Source organism: Narcine bancroftii, chromosome 8, assembly GCF_036971445.1.
Source record: "Narcine bancroftii isolate sNarBan1 chromosome 8, sNarBan1.hap1, whole genome shotgun sequence".
In the NCBI taxonomy this organism is placed as follows: Eukaryota; Metazoa; Chordata; class Chondrichthyes; order Torpediniformes; family Narcinidae; genus Narcine; species Narcine bancroftii.
In genome coordinates this window covers 100370705-100388722 of record NC_091476.1, presented here as the reverse complement: position 1 = coordinate 100388722, position 18018 = coordinate 100370705, and the positions used below count along the sequence as shown (strand labels likewise).

Below are 18018 nucleotides of genomic sequence, written 5' to 3'. Positions count from 1 at the left end.
AAATCAAATTAGAATGACGCTACTCGATCGAACTATATTTGTCTGCTTTGAATCAGGTGCATATTCTTTGTGCATTGCTTGCCAGGTTCAGTGCTTTATCTGGAGCAGGTTCTTATTCTTTTGCATCATTTGGGGTTTGAGATTGTTTTATATATACACACAGTGGTCAGGTATGAGAAAGTAAGTGTTCAAATTAGATTCAGATTAGCTGTGGTCAGGTTAGGTTTTAACTTTATAGCTGAATAGATTTTTAAGCCATTTTTTTCAGTTTATTGTGTATGGGTTCTTGTTTTTGAACAATGCTGACATCTGGTGGAAGTTATCAATATATGATGAGAATTAATCACAGGCTAAATCCGTGGTTCTCAACCTTTTTCTTTCCACTCACACACCATTTTAAGTAATCCCTATGCCATCGATGCTCTGTGATTAGTAAGGGATTGCTTAAGGTGGCATGTGAGTGGAAAGAAAAAGGTTTGAAAACCATTGTTTTAATCGTTCCTGAATGACTTGTTATGTGACAATTTCATAACTCCGAAGGAAATGGGCCAATGACAATTTTTGTCAAGCAAAATATTTCAGAAACAATTGGTTCTAGAGCAGTGATTCTCAACCTTCCCTTCCCACTCACATGTCACCTTAAGCAATCCCTTACTAATTACAGAGCACCGATGGCATAAGGATTACTTAAAGTGGTGTGTGAGTGGAAAGAAAAAGGTTGAGAACCACTGGGCTAAATAGTTACTTTTATTCAAAAACGGTTAACAAGTCTGTTCATCATTATGGATCCACCTGGCTGTGTCAAGTTTGATAATGATTCAAATTGTGCAGTTGGACGAGATGTTTTCAAACATTTTAAAGTCCATGACAAAGAGGTTGCAGGTATTTGATCTTGTATTTTTTTTACACTGTTATTGTTTTTTTTGTTGACATGACAGTGAAACAACAGCTCAGATATTGTGCTCAGCCCCTTATGACCCCGTGTTCACCATTCATTAGATGTTTTCAGACAGACTCTATTTGAGTCAAGAGATTCAGCTATTGGAAATGAGAAATAAAACCAGAAAATGTGAGAAATGCTCATTAGGTCATGCAGCATCTGTGGAAGAAGAAATAGTGAATAGAAACTCTTTCTCCTTTCACAAGTGCTGTGTGGCCAACTGAGTATTTCCAGCATTTTCTGATTTTGGATAAGTTTTCCCACCGTTTAACTTTGTGCTTTGACCTGTTTTGAAATGTTTTAGTTCAAACCTGGTGTTCTCATGAAGGATCATTTAAGTGAAAAATTGTTTCTCTCTCCCAAGGATGCTGCATAACCTGCTAAATGCTGTGGCATTGTCTATTTTTGGTTCCCATATTGACCATTCTTTATTCTGGCGTGCAGTTGTTTTCCCTCTTTACAGACATCTTAGCTTCCCTACAGTGGGAAGAACATTTTAGATTTTTGTCCTTGACTTAATTTTTGAACACTGAATCTCGTACATGAAAGCTGAGGCTTTTGGAGAGAAGTTGTTATTGCCCAGCTTTCATTGCAGCAGGAACATTTCAACAGCTGCTTTATCTATTTTTAACTTTTGTAATTCCAAATACCGGCAACCTCTAAAAACCAGCAAAATAGTTTGGCACTGGCCCTGGTGGGTGGGGAGGTGGGGGGGGGGGGCAACGGACAGACAGCTGGAGGAAACGAATGGCCGGGGGTGGGGGCAGATGACAGGGGCTAGGTGTGAGGCATTTGCTTAAAGACACTAAAATCAAAATGATTACAAAATCTGGAAGATTCCAAACAACAGCAGGTTTCTGGTCCCGACAATTCCGGATACAAGGTTAGGCACCTGTATTTCTTCAGGTTAAATAAAAATCCAGCCAGGCTGTAAAATCTCATGGTCTATCCTGATGTAACTGTTCTATCAGTTTTAAAAAAATAATAGGTAAATTTAATGAGTGCTAAATACCAGGAATTAATTTTGGAGCAACAATGATGCTTATAGGTGCTGAGCTTTTTGTAATTCCAAGTCAGTTAACAAAGTGATTTTGTTCTATCAACCACTTTAACATTTAAAGATGAGGAAGGGAATTTGCAGTTTATTTTGATGGAGGGTGATAGTTGGGAGGTCATTGAGGAAGAAAAGCAACAATTTCTGACGTCAACTATTCAGAGTAAAATTACTTTTGATTTTAAAAATATTAATATTAAAAAGTGCTGCTACTTTTACTGTTTGTGGTTAATGATTCCTTTTCAATCTTCAGCAGCCAGCAGAGTAGTCAACAAAGTAGCCATGACGATGACTCTTCTCGGTTCCTGACCCCATATATTCGAGAGGAAAGGTAAGTATTAGCTCAAAATTTGTTGAAGTTCAGTTATAGTGCATTTTCTTCCCAAACTCCATAATATATATCAATGATATCTGGATTATGGTGCAACTCAGAGAAATAATTTATTTGGAAAACTGAACTAATTTACTAATTTTAATGATCCATGTTACCACATTAGGGCAAACGTTTGAACATTGCAGATCTTTGCATATACTATACAATGTATTGTGACTTTGGTCTTGAATTGTGAAGGGGCAGTAATGTATTAGGATGGTACATTCTCAAAGAATGAATATATTTCTTTGGAATTGAGATCTAACTGAAATAGAAAATTTGCTTTCTAAGTTGCTCTTAATTTCACAAGCAAAATATTCAGTTGCGAGCAAATTTTCTGGAAGTTCTCTCAAGAAAATTTACTATTCTGGAAGGGGAGGGAGAACAGCCAGCTGTTGTGTCCATATCGGTATCAGCGACATAGGGAAAAAAAAGGGATGAGGTCCTACAAGATGAATTTAGGGATTTAGGAAGTAAATTGAGGAGTAGGACCTCAAAGGTAACAATCTCTGGATTGTTCCCCGTGCCACGAGCTAGTCAGAGTAGGAACAACAGGATAGCTAGAATGAATTTGTGGCTTGAAAGGTGGTGTAGGAGGGAAGGTTTCAGATTCTTGGAGCATTGGAACCGGTTCTGGGGCAGATGGGACTGGTACAAACAGGACTGCATCTGAGCAGGGCTGGGACTAATGTTCTTGGGGGTTTGTTTGCAAGCGCTGTTGGGGAAGATTTAAACTAATGTGGCAGGGGAATGGGACCAAATCCAGAGAGTCAGATGGCTGTAAAATGAGAATAGAAGCAAAGGGTAGCAAGGTGTAAAGCATTAGTGGCAGGCAAGTAAAAGCGGGAGGAAAATCAAAAAGAGCTATTTATTTACATAATGGTAAAAGGGATAAGAATGTGGCTAAAGAAAGGCTGAAGACCTCATGTCTCAATGCAAGGAGCATTTGTAATAAAGAGGATGAATTGAATGTGGAGATAACTATTAATAACTATGATATAGTTGGGATCACAGAGACGTGGCTTCAGGGAGAATTTGACTGGGTGCTTAACATTCAGGGTTACTTAACATTCAGGAGGAATGGACCGAATGGAAAAGGAGGTGGAGTAGCCTTTTTGGTTAGGGAAGAGGTGAATGCCATAGAAAGGAAGGACATCAGTGTAGAGGATGTGGAATCCATATGGATAGAGCTGCGAAACACGAAGGGGCAGAAGATGCTAGTGGGAGTAGTGTACAGGCCACCTAACAGTAGCAGTGAGGTTAATGAAGGAGTCATGAAGGAAATTGGTAATGCATGCAACAAAGGGACGGCAGTTGTAAGGGGTGACATTAATCTACATGTAGATTGGGTGTACCAAATTGGTAAGGGTAAGGTTGAAGAGGATTTCTTAGAATGTATGCAGGATTGTTTTCTAAATCAGCATGTTGAGGAACCGACGAGGGAACGAGCCATTCTAGACTGGGTATTGAGTAATGGAGAAGGGTTAATTAGCAATTTTGTTGTGAGGAATCCCTTGGGCAAGAGTGACTACAATAAGGTGGAATTCTTCATTAGGATGGAATGTGACAGAGTTGATACGGATACAAAGGATTTGAACTTGACGAAGAGTAACTTTGATGGTATGAGATGTGAATTGGCTAAAATAGATTGGCAAATGGTACTTAAAGGACTAACAGTAGAAATGCAATGGCAGTCGTTTAAGGATAGCTTGGAGCAAGTGCAGAAAAATGTACATCCCAGTTTGTACGAAGAATAAATCGAGGAGGGTAGCGCATCTGTGACTAACAAGGGAGATCCGAGAGAATGTCAAATCCAAAGAAGAGCTTACAAATTAGCCAAAAAGAATAATATCCCTGATGATTGGGAGAAATTCAGAGTTCTGCAGGAGAGGACAAAAGGATTCATTAGGAATGGTAAGAGGGATTATGAGAGGAAACTGGCAGGGAACATAAAAAATGACTGTAAAAGTTTTTATAGATACGTTAAGAGAAAGAGATTAGTTAAGACAAATGTGGGTCTGTTGCGGACAGAAACGGGTGAGTTGATCATGGGGAATAAGGGTATGGCAGTCTGTTTGAATGACTATTTTAGTTCTGCCTTCACCAAGGAAGACATAACTAATCTACAGGAAATTATTGAGGATCGGGGATCTATTGTGACAGAGGGACTAAAGGAAATAATTGTAAGTTGAGAAGTTGTATTAGTTAAATTGCAGGGATTAAAGGCAGATAAATCCCCGGGGCCGAGAGTGCTGAAGGAAGTAGCCCAGGAAATAGTGGATGCATTGGTGATAATGTTTCAAACCTCTTTGGATACTGGATTAGTTCCTGAGGATTAGAGGGTGGCCAACGTAACCCCACTCTTTAAGAAGGGAGGGAGAGAGAAATCGGGAAACTACAGACCAGTTAGCCTGACATCGATAGTAGGGAAGGTGCTAGAATCGGTTATTAAAAATGCAATTGCAATACATTTGGAGAGTAATGGTATCATTGCACAGAGTGAGCATGGTTTTGTGAAGGGGAAATCATGTCTGATGAATCTAATTGAGTTTTTTGAGGATGTAACCAGTAGAGTGGATAGGAAAGAACTAGTGGATGTGGTATATCTGGACTTTAGTAAAGTGTTTGATAAGGTTCCACACAGAAGACTAGAGTATAAACTTAAAGAGCACGGTATAGGAGGTATGGTATTAAGGTGGATAGAAAATTGGTGAGGGACAGGAAGCAAAGAGTAGGAATAAATTGATTCTTTTCAGAATGGCAGCCAGTGACTAATGGGGTATCACAGGGCTCAGTACTGGGGCTGCAGTTATTTATGATATAAATCAATGACTTAGATGTGGGAATTAGATAGCAGTATCTTGAAATTTGCAGACGATATGAAGTTGAGTGGCAGGGTTAGCTGTGTGGAGGATGCTAGTAGAGTGCAGGGTGATTTGGTCAAGTTAGGCAAGTGGGCCAGGACGTGGCAGATGCAGTATAATGTGGATAAATGCGAGGTTATCCACTTTGGAGGTAAGAACAGGAAAGAGGATTATTATTTAAATGGTATCTGTTTAGGAAAAGAGGAGATGCAGCGAGACTTGGGTGTTGCTGTGCATCAGTCGTTGAAAGTGGGCGTGCAGGTGCAGCAGGCGGTGAGGAGGGTGAATGGTATATTGGTGTTCATAGTGAGAGGATTTGAGTGCAGGAGTAGGGAGATTCTGCTGCAGCCGTACAGGGCCTTGGTGAGACCACACCTGGAGTACTGCGTGCAGTTTTGGTCACCTTATCTGAGGAAGGATATCCTTGCCTTGGAGGGAGTGCAGAGAAGGTTCACTGGGCTGATATCGAGGATGGAGGGACTCACATATGATGTAAAATTCTTAAGGATTTAGACAGACTAGACGCAGGAAAGTTGTTTCCAATGCTGGGAGAAACCAGAACCAGGGGCCATAGTTTAAGGATAAGGGGGAAATTTTTTAGGACTGAGATGAGGAAAAATTTCTTCTCTCAGAGAGTGGTAAATGTGTACAATTCTTTGCCACAGGAAGTAGTTGAGGCTGGTTCCCTGTCAATATTTAAGTGTAGGTTAGATTTGGCCCTTGTGGCCAAGGGGATTAAGGGGTAAAGGGAGAAAGCAGGAACCGGGTACTGATCAGCCATGACCATAATGAATGGCGGTGTAGGCTTGAAGGGCCAAATGGCCTACTCCTATACCTATTTTCTATGTTTCTATTCTTGATATGGTCCAATAAAAAGGAGACTGATAAAGGAATTGTGCTGTCAATCCAGCTACTGACAAGTGGCAGATGTGTGTGCGATATTTGTTTTAACATGAGGTGGCCATGACAGAAGAAATTATTTCTGTGAGAAAGTGGGGTAACTCTTATAAACAAAATTGGGAGACACACATAATTACATGCATGTGCACACACATGCACACAGGCACACGCACATAGAGGCGTACACACACTTTTAACACAGATAAATGCACTGTGAACAACCTGCTCCCTCGTAACTCACCCATCTTGAACTTCCTCCCTTAACCTCCCTCACTCTATTCCCTTTTCCTAACTCCATCCCTTAGATTCAAGATTCATGATTATTTTCTCGTAATAAAACAGAGCCCCTCACTGGTTCGGTGCCATTGGTCATCACCTCTGCTTTTCTTTCTCAAACAGGGGAGTGGTCTCCCCATTTTCTGGTGCCCTGCGCCAGTCCTCCACTTCCCCGTAGTCTGCAGCCCTTTATGGCCACTGCTGATCATCTGCTCCAGCAACTTGGGATTCTCCGGATTTTAAAATAAACCATGTCAGCTCCTTTAACAGGCCATTTGAAGCCTGTGCAGAGCTGATGGTAGTCAGACTGGAGAGTTGGACCCCATGGGAGCTCTGTAACTGCTCCCCGCTCTCTGTGGGTCTGCACCAGCATCTGTACTGCCATTACAGTAGCTCCAGCTGCCCACCATTTTTTTTCCTGTCAACAGAGGAATTCATTGCCATATACAGCTGTGGAGGCCCTATCATTGAGGGAGTATAAGGAGGAGATTGATAGGTATCTAAATAGTCAGGGCACCAAGAGATATGGGGAAAAGGCCGGAAATTGGAACTAGATATGAGAATGGTTTAGCTCAGGGTGGAGTTGTGGAGCAGACTCAATGGGCCGAATAGTCTACTTCTGTTCCTTTATCTTGCGATCTTGTGATCCTATTACCTCTATTGTCGAATTCGAGTTAAAGGACTCTAAACCAGGTTTTAGTACTGTACAACTTACAACTGTTTAATGGCATTCAATTTACAGCTAACTTCCAATAACCACATTTGAATCATTGTTCCAATCTATCACTCGTACTAAGCCACAAACCTCATGGTTTGGATTTAAATACTAACTATGTAATAGGAACTAGCCAAGCTCACTCATGCAGTTCACAGTCTTCTCTGAGTTCCGATGTTACATTTTGCCCATTAACATGAGTTTTGATTTAATCCTCTGAAGATTTTCTTTGTTCTCACACAGGGTCAGGATCCTTAATATCCTGAAATTAGCAATTTAACCTGCCACTCATTTGTGGACTGTATAAACAAAACATATCTTCTTTGTTTTTTTAACCATTCTTAACTTAGACATGATCCTTCACCAAGGTTGAGCTTCCTTCACAACTGGCCTTCCAGGATCAGGTAAAGTAAATACAGTAGAAGTCCAAAAATCCAAATGCCAGAAATCTGGACCACCTGAGAATTCCGACCTCAAAAACTCTCAAACTTTTTAAACTGAGTGGGCTTTTATGTGCGTATGTTCATAAGCACTCAAGATGCACATAAGTTGTGGAATTGAATGAATAAATATTTGTTTTTTTGTACTTTGTATTTTATGTGCAAAAAGGTTTAAACTATCAAAATTTATCTGTTCATATCTTCTTTATTCTCCTTAAATTTTAATTTAAAAAGTACTGGCCAAGAATCCTGAAAATCCAAAAATATGGACTGAACCAATCCCTGAGCAGACCAGATTTTAGGACTTTTACTGTAAGATGGCAGTAATCACTACTTTGCCATTCATCACTCACTTCCTCAGCACATAGAAAATAGGTATAGGAGTAGGCCATTTGGCCCTTCAAGCCTACACCACCATTCATTTTGATCATGGCTGATCATCCACTCAGTACCCTGTTCCAGCTCTCTCTCCATACCCCCTGATCCCTCTAGTCACAAGTACTAAATCTAACTCTCTCTTAAATAAAGCTATGGAACTGGCCTCAATCACTTCCTGTGGTAGAGAATTCCATAAATTCACCACCCTCTGAGTGAAAAAATTCTTTCTCATCTCAGTCTTAAAGGACTTCCCCTTTATCCTTAAACTGTGACCCCTGGTTCTAGACTTGCTCAATATTGGGAACAATCTTCCTGCATCTAGTTTGTCAAATCCTTTAAGAATTTTGAACGTTTCTATTAAATCTCCTCTTAATCGTCTAAACTCCAGTGAGTACAAGCCCAGTCGTTTTAGCCTTTCTTCATATGCATGTCTCGCCATCCCTGGTATCAAGCTGGTAAACCTTTTCTGCACTCTCTCCATGGCAATGATGTCCTTCCTCAGATAAGGAGACCAAAACTGAACACAATACTCCAGGTGAGGTCTCACCAAGGCCCTATACAACTGCATCAATACCTCTCTGCTCCTGTACTCGAATCCTCTTGATATGAATGCCAACATACCATTCACCATTTTTACTGCTTGCTGCACCTGCATGCCCACTTTTAATGACTGATGCACAGCAACACCCAGGTCTCTTTGCATCTCCCCTTTTCCTAATTGGATACCATTAAGATAGTACTCAGCCCTCCCATTCTTTCCATATTATATTGCATCTGACATGCATTTACCCACTCACCCAACCTGTCCAAGTCACCCTGCACACTCTTAACAGCCTCTACACAGCTTACAATCCCACCCAGCTTCGTGTCGTCTGCCAACTTGGAAGTGCTGTTTTCTATTTCCTCATCTAAATCATTAATATATATCGTAAATAACTGGGGTCCCAGCACTGAGCCTTGTGGTACCCCACTAGTAACTGACTGCCATTCCGAAAAGTACCTGTTTATTCCTACTCTTTGCTTCCTATCTGTCAACCAATTCTCTATCCACCTCAATACCATATCCCCTAAATGTGTCCCTTAAGTTTGTATAGTAATCTCCTGTGTGGGACCTTATCAAAAGCCTTCTGAAAATCCAGGTAAACCACATCTACTGGTTCTCCCCTATCCACTCTACTAGTTACATCCTCAAAAAATTCAATAAGATTAGTCAGACACGATTTTCCCTTCATAAAACCACACTGGCTCTGACCAATGAATTCACCACTTTCCAGATGTGCCGCAATCACATCTTCAATAACTGACTCTAACATTTTCCCCACTATCGATGTCAAGCTATCCGGTCTATAATTCCCTGATTTGTCTTTCCCTCCCTTTTTAAAAAGTGGAGTTACATTAGCCACCCTCCAGTCCTCAGGAACTACTCCAGAATCTAAAGAGTTTTGAAAAATTATCAACAATGCATCCACTATTTCATGGGCTACTTCCTTTAGCACTCTGGGATGCAGATCATCTGGCCCTGGGGACTTGTCTGCCTTTAATCCCTTCAATTTATCCAACACAACCTCATAACTTGCACTTATTTTCCCCAGTCCTTCCATCACATTAGCCCCATGGTCCCTATTATTTCCTGAAGATTATTCATATTTTCCCTAGTGAAGACTGAACTAAAGTAGTTATTTAATTGGTCTGCCATGTCCTTGTTCCCCATGACCAATTTACCTGTTTCTGACTGCAAGGGACCCACATTTGTCTTTACTAGACTCTTTCTCTTTGCATAATTATAAAAATTTTGCAGTCATTTTTTATGTTCCCTGCCAACTTTCTCTCATAATCTCTTTTGCCTTTCCTGATTAATCCCTTTGTCTTCCTCTGTAGAACTCTGAATTTCTCCCAATCCTCTGGTATTCTGTCTTTCCTGGCTAGTCTATACACTTCCTCTTTACACTTGATACTCTCCCTGATTTCCCTTGTTATCCAAGGATGTACTACCCTCCTTGAGTTATTCTTTTTCCAAACCGGGATGAACAAACGCTGTATTTCATCTAGGTGATCCTTAAATGCTTGCCATTGCCTTTCTACAGTTAAACCTTTAAGTAACATTTGCCAATGTAACTTAATCAATTCGCGTCTCATACCCTCAAAGTCACCCTTCTTTAAGTTTAGAACCTGAGTTACAGAATTAATCCTGTCACTTTCCATCCTAATGTAAAATTCTACCATATTGTGGTCACTCTTGCCCAAAGGGCTTCGCACAACAAGATTGTTAACTAACCCTTCCTCATTACTCAGAACCCAGTCTAGAATGGCCTGGTCCTTCGTTGGTTCTTCAACATACTGTGTTAGAAAATTATCCCGTATACCTTCTAAGAAATCGTCCTCATCAGAACCATTACCAATTTGATTCATCCAGTCTATATGGAGATTAAAGTCACCCATTATAACTGCCTTGCCTTTGTTGCACACATTTCCAATTTCCTGTTTAATGCCATCCCCAATCTCTCTACTACTGTTAGGTGGTCTATATACAACTCCCACTAATGTCTTCTGCCCCCCCTTGCATTTTGCAGCTCGACCCACATTGATTCCACATCATTCAAGCTAACATCCTTCCTTTCTATTGCTTTTAACTCCTCTCTAACCAACAATGCTACCCCACCTCCTTTTCCTTTCTGTCTGTCCCTCTTGAATATTGAAAATCCATGAATGTTAAGCTCCCAGCCTTGGTCCCCTTGAGGCCATGTCTCTGTGATCCCAACTATATCATAGTCATTTACAGCTATCTGCACATTCAATTCATCCACCTTATTACGAATACTCCTTGAATTAAGACACAAGGCCTTCAAGCTTGTTTTTACCAGAGCCTTAACCCTATCACCATTATGCTGTAAAGTGGCCCTTTTACATTTTTTGCCCTGTTACCTGCCCGCCTCTTTTGCTTTTCACCCTCCTATCTCTGACTTCTTCCCTCATACTAAACCCCTCCGTCTCTCTACTCCTGATCCCATTCCCCTGCCACATTAGTTTAAACCTTCCCCAACAGCACTACCAAACACTCTCCCGAGGGCATTGATCCTGGCCCTGCCCAGATGGAGACCGTCCTGTTTGAACTGATCCCATCTGCCCCAAAACCGATTCCAATGCCCCAAGAATCTGAACTCTTCCCTCCTACACCACTGTTCAAGCCACATATTCATTCTATCTATTCTGCAATTCCTACTCTGACTAGCTCGTGGCACTGGCAATAATCCAGAGATTATTACCCTAGAGGTCCTACTCCTTAACTTCCTTCCAAGCTCCCTGAATTCTGCTTGTAGGACCTCATCCCACTTTTTTCCTATGTCATTGGTACCAACATGGACCACGACAGTTGGCTGTTCACCCTCCCCATCCAGAATGCCTTGCAGCCGCTCTGTGATATCCCTGACCCTTGCACCCGCGAGCCAACACACCAACCGGGAATCCCATTTACGGCCACAGAAGATCCTGTCTATTCACCGTACAATTGAATCCCCTATGACTATTGTCCTACCACTCTTTTTCCGGCCCTCTTGCACAGCAGAGCCACTCACAATGCCCTGACCCTGGCTACTGCTGCCTTCTGTTGATGGGCCATCTCCCCCAACAACATCCAAAGCGGAATATCTGTTTTTCAGGGAGATGACCACAGAAGACTCCTGCACTACCTTCCTGTTCATACTCTTACCTTTGGTCACCCAGTCCCTATCTCCCTCAACTCTTTGAAGCTGTGGTGTGACCAACTCGCTAAAGGTGCTATCCACCAAATCCTCAGCATCCCAGATGCTCCAGAGCGAGTCCATGTGCAGCTCCAGTGTTGTCATGCGGTCAATCAGGAGCTGCAGCTGAACACACTTCCTGCACACGTAGTGTCCAGGGACATGGTCAGTCACCCACATAGCACAAGAGGAGCATGGCACGGGACTGAGTTCACCTGCCATTTCTAAAATGACCGCCTAATATTGAGTTAAATGAAAAAAGAAAAAAAGAGACTTACCCCTTTACCTGTGACTCAGCCTCTCTGCGCCTAAGTCTCTCGAGCCAAAGTCTCAAGTCTCCACTCCTTCACTGCCCCACTCACTCACTGAGCCGCTCCTCGCTGGCTGCTCCCTCACCTTTCACTCCTTTTATTTTATTGGCCCTCAGGCAATTTACTTACTGCTCTAGCATTCTCTCCTCGTCCCTCCTCCAACGGTCGCCTTGGGAAACGCCGACTCTGTTGCCCTCCAAGCAGCAGCATCCCAATTCAACTAGGCCCGCGAAGCTAAATCAAGAATTTAAATACTTACTGCTCTAGCAGTCTCTCCTCGTCCCTCCTCCAACAGTCACCTTGGGAAACGCCGACTCTGTTGCCCTCCGAGCAACAGCAGCCCAATCCATCTTGGCTCACAAAGCACCTATTTGCTGATTCTGTAAATGAAGTTAGTTTCACAATAAAGCTGTCTCAGCTCTGTATTCTCATCAATACTTTACAGGTGTTGATCATGTGATCTTTCCTCTCAGTGCTGCTTTGTTTGGTTTTTAACCTGGTTCTCTAATTAGCTCAGTGTTCTTCATAAGCCATTTTGTTTCCAGCTTCAGTTCCTTCACTCGAAGCTTCAGTAATCAGTTTTTTACCCTCACTTATTTCTCTCCCTCTTGGAGTACTTCCTCTTGCTTTTCTTTGCAATTGTTCATACCTGCACCCTACCTTGGTCTCAGAAAGCAGTCAAAACAGGAGATGTTAATGTTATTGTCAATGTAGATAACAAAGTAGTTAATGTGATTAAAAAATGTGCAGATAACATCAAATTTGTGATTTTGATCTTGTGGACAGTGAGAAAGAGTACCTCCTAAGTTTACAGCATGATGTAGAACAATTGAGAAGATGGGTCAAGGAGTGACAAAAGTATGAGATATTGTAGTTTTGCAAGTCAAAAGAGGATAAGACTTGCACAGTAAATGCCAGGGCCCTGGAAAGTATGATAGAACACAGAGACATAGTGTTATAAGTGCAAGAAAGTGGTGACTCAGGTGGACTGGGTATTAAAGAAGGCAGTTGGCACACTTGGCTTCATTGAGCAGGGTATTGAGTACCTCCATGATACAGTTTTAGAGGGTGTTGGTGAGACCATTGAAATTTGGTGTGCAGTTCTGGTCCCCCAGTCACAGGAAGGAATCCTAAAGTTGGAAGGGGTGCGGAGGAAATTCACCAGAATGTTGCTGCAACAGGAAGACTTGAGTTGTAAGGAGAGGTTGGATAAGCTGGGTCTTTATTCTGTGGTGTGTAGGAGGGATGACCTAGAGCAGGGGTGTCAAACTCAAATTCACAGAGGGCCAAAATTAAAAACTTGGACTAAGTCGTGGGCCAAACTAAATATTTATTGAAAATTTTCAACAACATCTGCATGTTTTCTCATCTTTCAACATATGTAATGTTAAACTTTGTCTTATTAAAATAAATGTTTAGTAATAGTTTTGGTTAAACTCTTTCCAGAAGAAGCATTAACAAATGAGAAATAAAATATTCAATAAATAATATTTCTCTATAGCCTTTAAGATCCTTTTAAATGTATTTTTTTTCACAAGCCAACAAGTCAAAAAAATAACAACTTGCTTCAATGAAAATCCAATCTTTCAACTATGAACAGTCCAAAGTTAACCAAAGAAAATATTAATCCAAGCTTAGCTTGCTACATTGTGATTTACTCTGATGCACCTGGGTCTAAACCAGATACTTGGCATCTCTTCTTAGATGCAAGTTCATCAAACTCTGGGGTCAGAGTTTGCCTCCCACCTGTCTTGAAAGGTCCTGTTTTCTGTCTTTCGTTTGGCCATTTTTCGTAAGGGGTTTATTACATGTGAGTTGGGCGACAGGTCGCAGATTCCAATGAAAGTAAAGAGAGGAGGTGGGGGCGATTAGCGTGCTGATGGGCCGGCGCCAATGCATTTGCAAAGCATTCTGGGATTTGTAGTATTAGCTGTGCATGCGCTATACTGGCGCGGCAGCCATCGGGCCAGCTCTAATACATATTTGATATGGACTTGCAGGCCAAATATAATTATATCACAGGCCAAATTTGGCCCGCGGGCCTGAGTTTGACATGTGTGACCTAGAGGTTTGTAAAATCATGAGTGGTAAGGATAAAGTGAATGTTCACAATCTTTTTTCCCAGGGTAGACTATTGTACAACTAAAAGGTACAGGTTTAAGGTAAGAATGAAAAGATTTAAGAGGGATCTGAGGAGAAATTTTTCATCCAGGGCATATCTGTAAGAGCTTCCAGAGAAAGCTACAGAAGGAGATATAATTTATATGTTCAAAAAACATTTTGACTGCTTTGTTATGTATCTTTAATATACACCATGGGAAGCTTCAGCTACTAAGGACTCCTGTGGCCTCTGTTATACAAGGCCTGTTAGTCACATAAAGTCCCATTGACTCTCCCTTAGAGCCAAATTTTTAATCGAATTGGCTGTTTTCCTGAATAACCTGCCTTTGGGATGTTATCAAATGCCTTGATGAAATCCTTGGAATTATCATTGCTCTTGTTATCTCTTATTCAAGTTCATCAAACACATCCTTCTTTCAATCTATGCTGACAGTCCATGCTTAACTTATTTCCAAGATTTGGTTTCAGTGTTGAGACGAACTTAACAAAGATATTGTGACTGACTTACAAACAAGACACAAAATCCTGACTTGTAAGGTCTGTGAACAGAATTGTATATTTTTGGTTCAAGGAGAAAAGCAATTTAAACAATTTTTATACTTCTGAAGACAATTTATTCTCCTACCCTGCCTCAGACATCATTCTGGAAATGAAAGCATCTGGAACAGATGGTCAGAAGACTGGGCAGGTTTACTGCATCTCAGAACCTGACTTAAAGATATGCAACCCCTATTTTTCTTGGATTTGGGTGTGTCCAATCTGCCAGTCATTAGCTGAGACGCGGACTCTGAAAACTCTGCAGACCAACTCCCACACCCACCACTTTTCCTTGCAGTCTGTCGGTGACTTTGGCCTACTTGAACTCTGTGGTGGAGCTATTGTTGGAGGCTTTATAATTTCTCACTGACAATGCTTTATCAAGTGATGGCTACTAAAAAGTATCTACAGACAGAAGCTTGGGGTTTGTTTTGTCATGCAGTTAATATATTGAGAGGAAGAGAGTAAAAGTTACAATAGAGTGAGCCCATATTTAAAAAAGGAGAAAAAAAGCTAAAGCATTAACATGTTCAATTTATAAAAAGATTAAGCTTGGTATACCGGACAAATTAAAATTGAGGGATATAACCAGTTTAAAACTCAAGCAGCATAAAATATGGACCCCAAAATCTGACAACTGATGAATTTTCATAATTTATATATGAAACTAACTTTGACTTAATGAATAAGCTCATACTTTCACATTGTTGCAAGGAAATAAAAATATTTAAAACATTTATCATTTTGATAAGTTGCTTGTCAGAGATGGAAAAGCTGCGAGCAGAATTTTGAATCAGCTCCATTATTAAATTAAGTGATTTTAGAAAGGGTTATTGAATTATCATTATTGGTATTTGTGGTACCTTGGTATGTTCAAATTTTCAATATTGCAGCAGTGATTATTACTTTGAAAAGTACTTCATTGCCTGTTCAGTCTTTTGGGAGATGTCCTCATGTCATTGAAGGTGTTCTGTCGTGCAAGTGTTCTACAACTGTGTATGCAATCTGAAGAGGAAGAAGAATAGAGACTAAATCATTCAATTTTAAGCCCTCTTCAGAAGCAAGGATCAGTCTCAGAAGATTAAATTATTTAAAACAGATTAATGCTTTGACTAGTATGTTGACACTTGAGTGGCCTCTGTGGTAAACCATTGTTATGTATAACAATAGGTCAGGCACACCTATTGGCCAAGTGAGGGTGGCGAATAGTGATGGGGACAGGTTGTATGTGGTGAGTGGTAGAGTTGCTGGTTCAAAAACTGCCGATTACAGATGGAGCCCATTGAACTCCATCGTCATGCTTTTAGGGTGACACTGAAAATCCAGTCCTAACTGTACAGCAGCAAAGAGTTGGGACATTACCAAAAACTTTCTATTCAGCACCCTGCACCATTGGAGTTACTATGCAGAAGCCCCGGACATTCGCTCTGTGCGACCTGGATGCCAAGGAGATTTTCTGGTTCACTGGTAGTACTGTGAGAGAAAAACGGTGCACTATGCCTCAAGATGGTGGCATCCGGGTAACCACGAGGTGGCCACATTGTCGGACGAGTAGGCCTCCATGTTCTGGAGAGCCACCTCCAGCCTATCTGCCAGCTCAACTGCTCTCCATAGACTGAGCTCTTCTTTCTCCAGGAGTCTGTCGGCTGTAGTTTAACCTGATCCCTGCGACATAGGTGTCCCAGATCAGTCCTCTGTATACTTCATGGCGGGCATAGCCTTGCATTTACAGGCCCTGCTGAGTGCTTGCAGGGGCTGAAGATATTCGGCATTGGACTCACCAGGTTGTTGTTTTCGAGTCACTAGGAAGAGTCTGGCGTAGGCAACATTGATTTTACGCAGGTACTGTCCATTGAGAATGTCCATGGCTTCCTGGTCCTTTGTAGTATCCCTGATCATGGAATACACCAGGGTGCCGAACTGGGAATGCAGCACTTGAAGTTGTTGGCCTCCAATTGCACAATGGTAGAGGAGGCCTGCAGGAATGCTTCAAAACAGTGTAGCCTGACGAGTCACGTGATGGAGTAGTGGCCAGTAGGTGAATACCAGCCCTCTCCAGAAAAGAAGAAAAAAAGTGAAGAAAATACAAAGCTCAAGAAACACAAAACACAACAAATAAAAGATAAAGTTGTGGAGAAAGAAAGAAAATGGCACCTAAGAAGGAAAAACCAAAAATGGGAAAAAAAGGAAAGACGCCGGAAGAGAAAGGAGAAGATCTTACCTGCATGAAGAAGCAGGGACCTGCCGTGGACAGAGGAGCCCGCTCCTTGAGGTTAGTGGAGACCCCGCAGGGTTGCAACCTCCCAACTGCGGGACTGCAAAAATGGCTCACTGAGCCAAATAGAAGTGCGCAATGTGCACAACAAGGAAAAGGAAAACACTGACGGGAGGGGGCCCAGCTGTGGAGTGAACTTACACAACGCGATCAGCTGAGAGATGCCCAACAGCAGGGATCTCAACTGGAAGAAGAGGAAAGCAACAGGAAAGGGAGTGATAAGAAAGAAAAACAGCAACAGGAAGCCGAACAGATAACTAGCCCAGAAGAAGAGGACCAACATCAAGAAGCCATGAAAAAAAACACCCAACAAAATGAGGCAAGCAGCTCAACAAGAAAGTCAGAAGAGACACAGATCCAAGGAAGAGAAGTAGAAGACACAAACCCTAGACACAGAAGAAGAAGAACACCAAGCTCTGCACAGAGGAATAGAAGGTAAAATAAATGGACAGTACAGAGATTTTAAAAATTCAAGAACAAATGAAAGCATTAAAAGAATGGTTGACACTAGAATTTAGAGAAATGAAAAGAAAAATGAAAAGTACAGAAGAAAAAGTGAGTATAGAGCTGGTCATAACAGAAGTAGGGAAAAGATTAGAAAATGTGGAAGAACGAGAAATGGTAGTAGAAGTGGAAGTGAACGACTTGAGAAGAAAATTGAAGAAAGTGACAAAAAAGTTAAAGAGTCACAAGAGTTGTTAGCTCAGAAGATGGATATAATGGAAAACTATAGTAGGTATTGGTGCCACCAATGCCACCAGTGAACAATGGGCTGCAGTAGTTTTCTCTAAAACATGGTCTTCCATTGAGGCCCCGGTCCGGGCAGAAAGAATGAAGCGGTGGCCCCGGTCCGGGCACAGGGAAGGCAGTGGTGGCCTCGGCCCTGGTCCGAGCAGAAGGTAGGCGGCGGCGGCCCCGATCCGGGCAAAAGTGAGGGGGAGGCGACGGCCCCCGATTTGGTAGAGTGAGGCAGGCGGAGGCCCGGGTCCGGGCAGAAGCGAGGGGGAGGCGATGGCCCCGGCCTCGGCAGAGTGAAGCAGGCGGATGCCCCAATCCGGGCAGAAAGAAGGAGGTGGCGGCCTCGGTCCGGGCACAGG

General features: G+C 41.9%; 1 protein-coding gene and 1 long non-coding RNA gene across 16 annotated transcripts in view; one reads left to right on the top strand and one right to left on the bottom strand.

Annotated features, from left to right (window-relative positions):
• Positions 1-18018, top strand: part of gramd1ba (GRAM domain containing 1Ba) — a 575647-nt gene that overhangs the window by 234915 nt on the left and 322714 nt on the right. For all 14 annotated transcript variants that reach the window (XM_069894571.1, XM_069894564.1, XM_069894574.1 and 11 more), the window contains one exon: positions 2248-2325. In XM_069894571.1, the coding sequence (XP_069750672.1) occupies positions 2248-2325 (78 nt within the window). The remainder of the gene's footprint in view (positions 1-2247; positions 2326-18018) is intronic.
• On the bottom strand, positions 2213-16973 carry LOC138741067 (uncharacterized). 2 transcript variants are annotated; one of them, XR_011343307.1, is made up of 3 exons: positions 16868-16973; positions 15510-15651; positions 2213-2299 (listed from the first exon to the last, which is right to left on the bottom strand). It is a non-coding gene; the product is annotated as an uncharacterized lncRNA (long non-coding RNA). The 2 variants fall into 2 exon arrangements; XR_011343306.1 differs by lacking the exon at positions 2213-2299 and adding an exon at positions 12253-12368.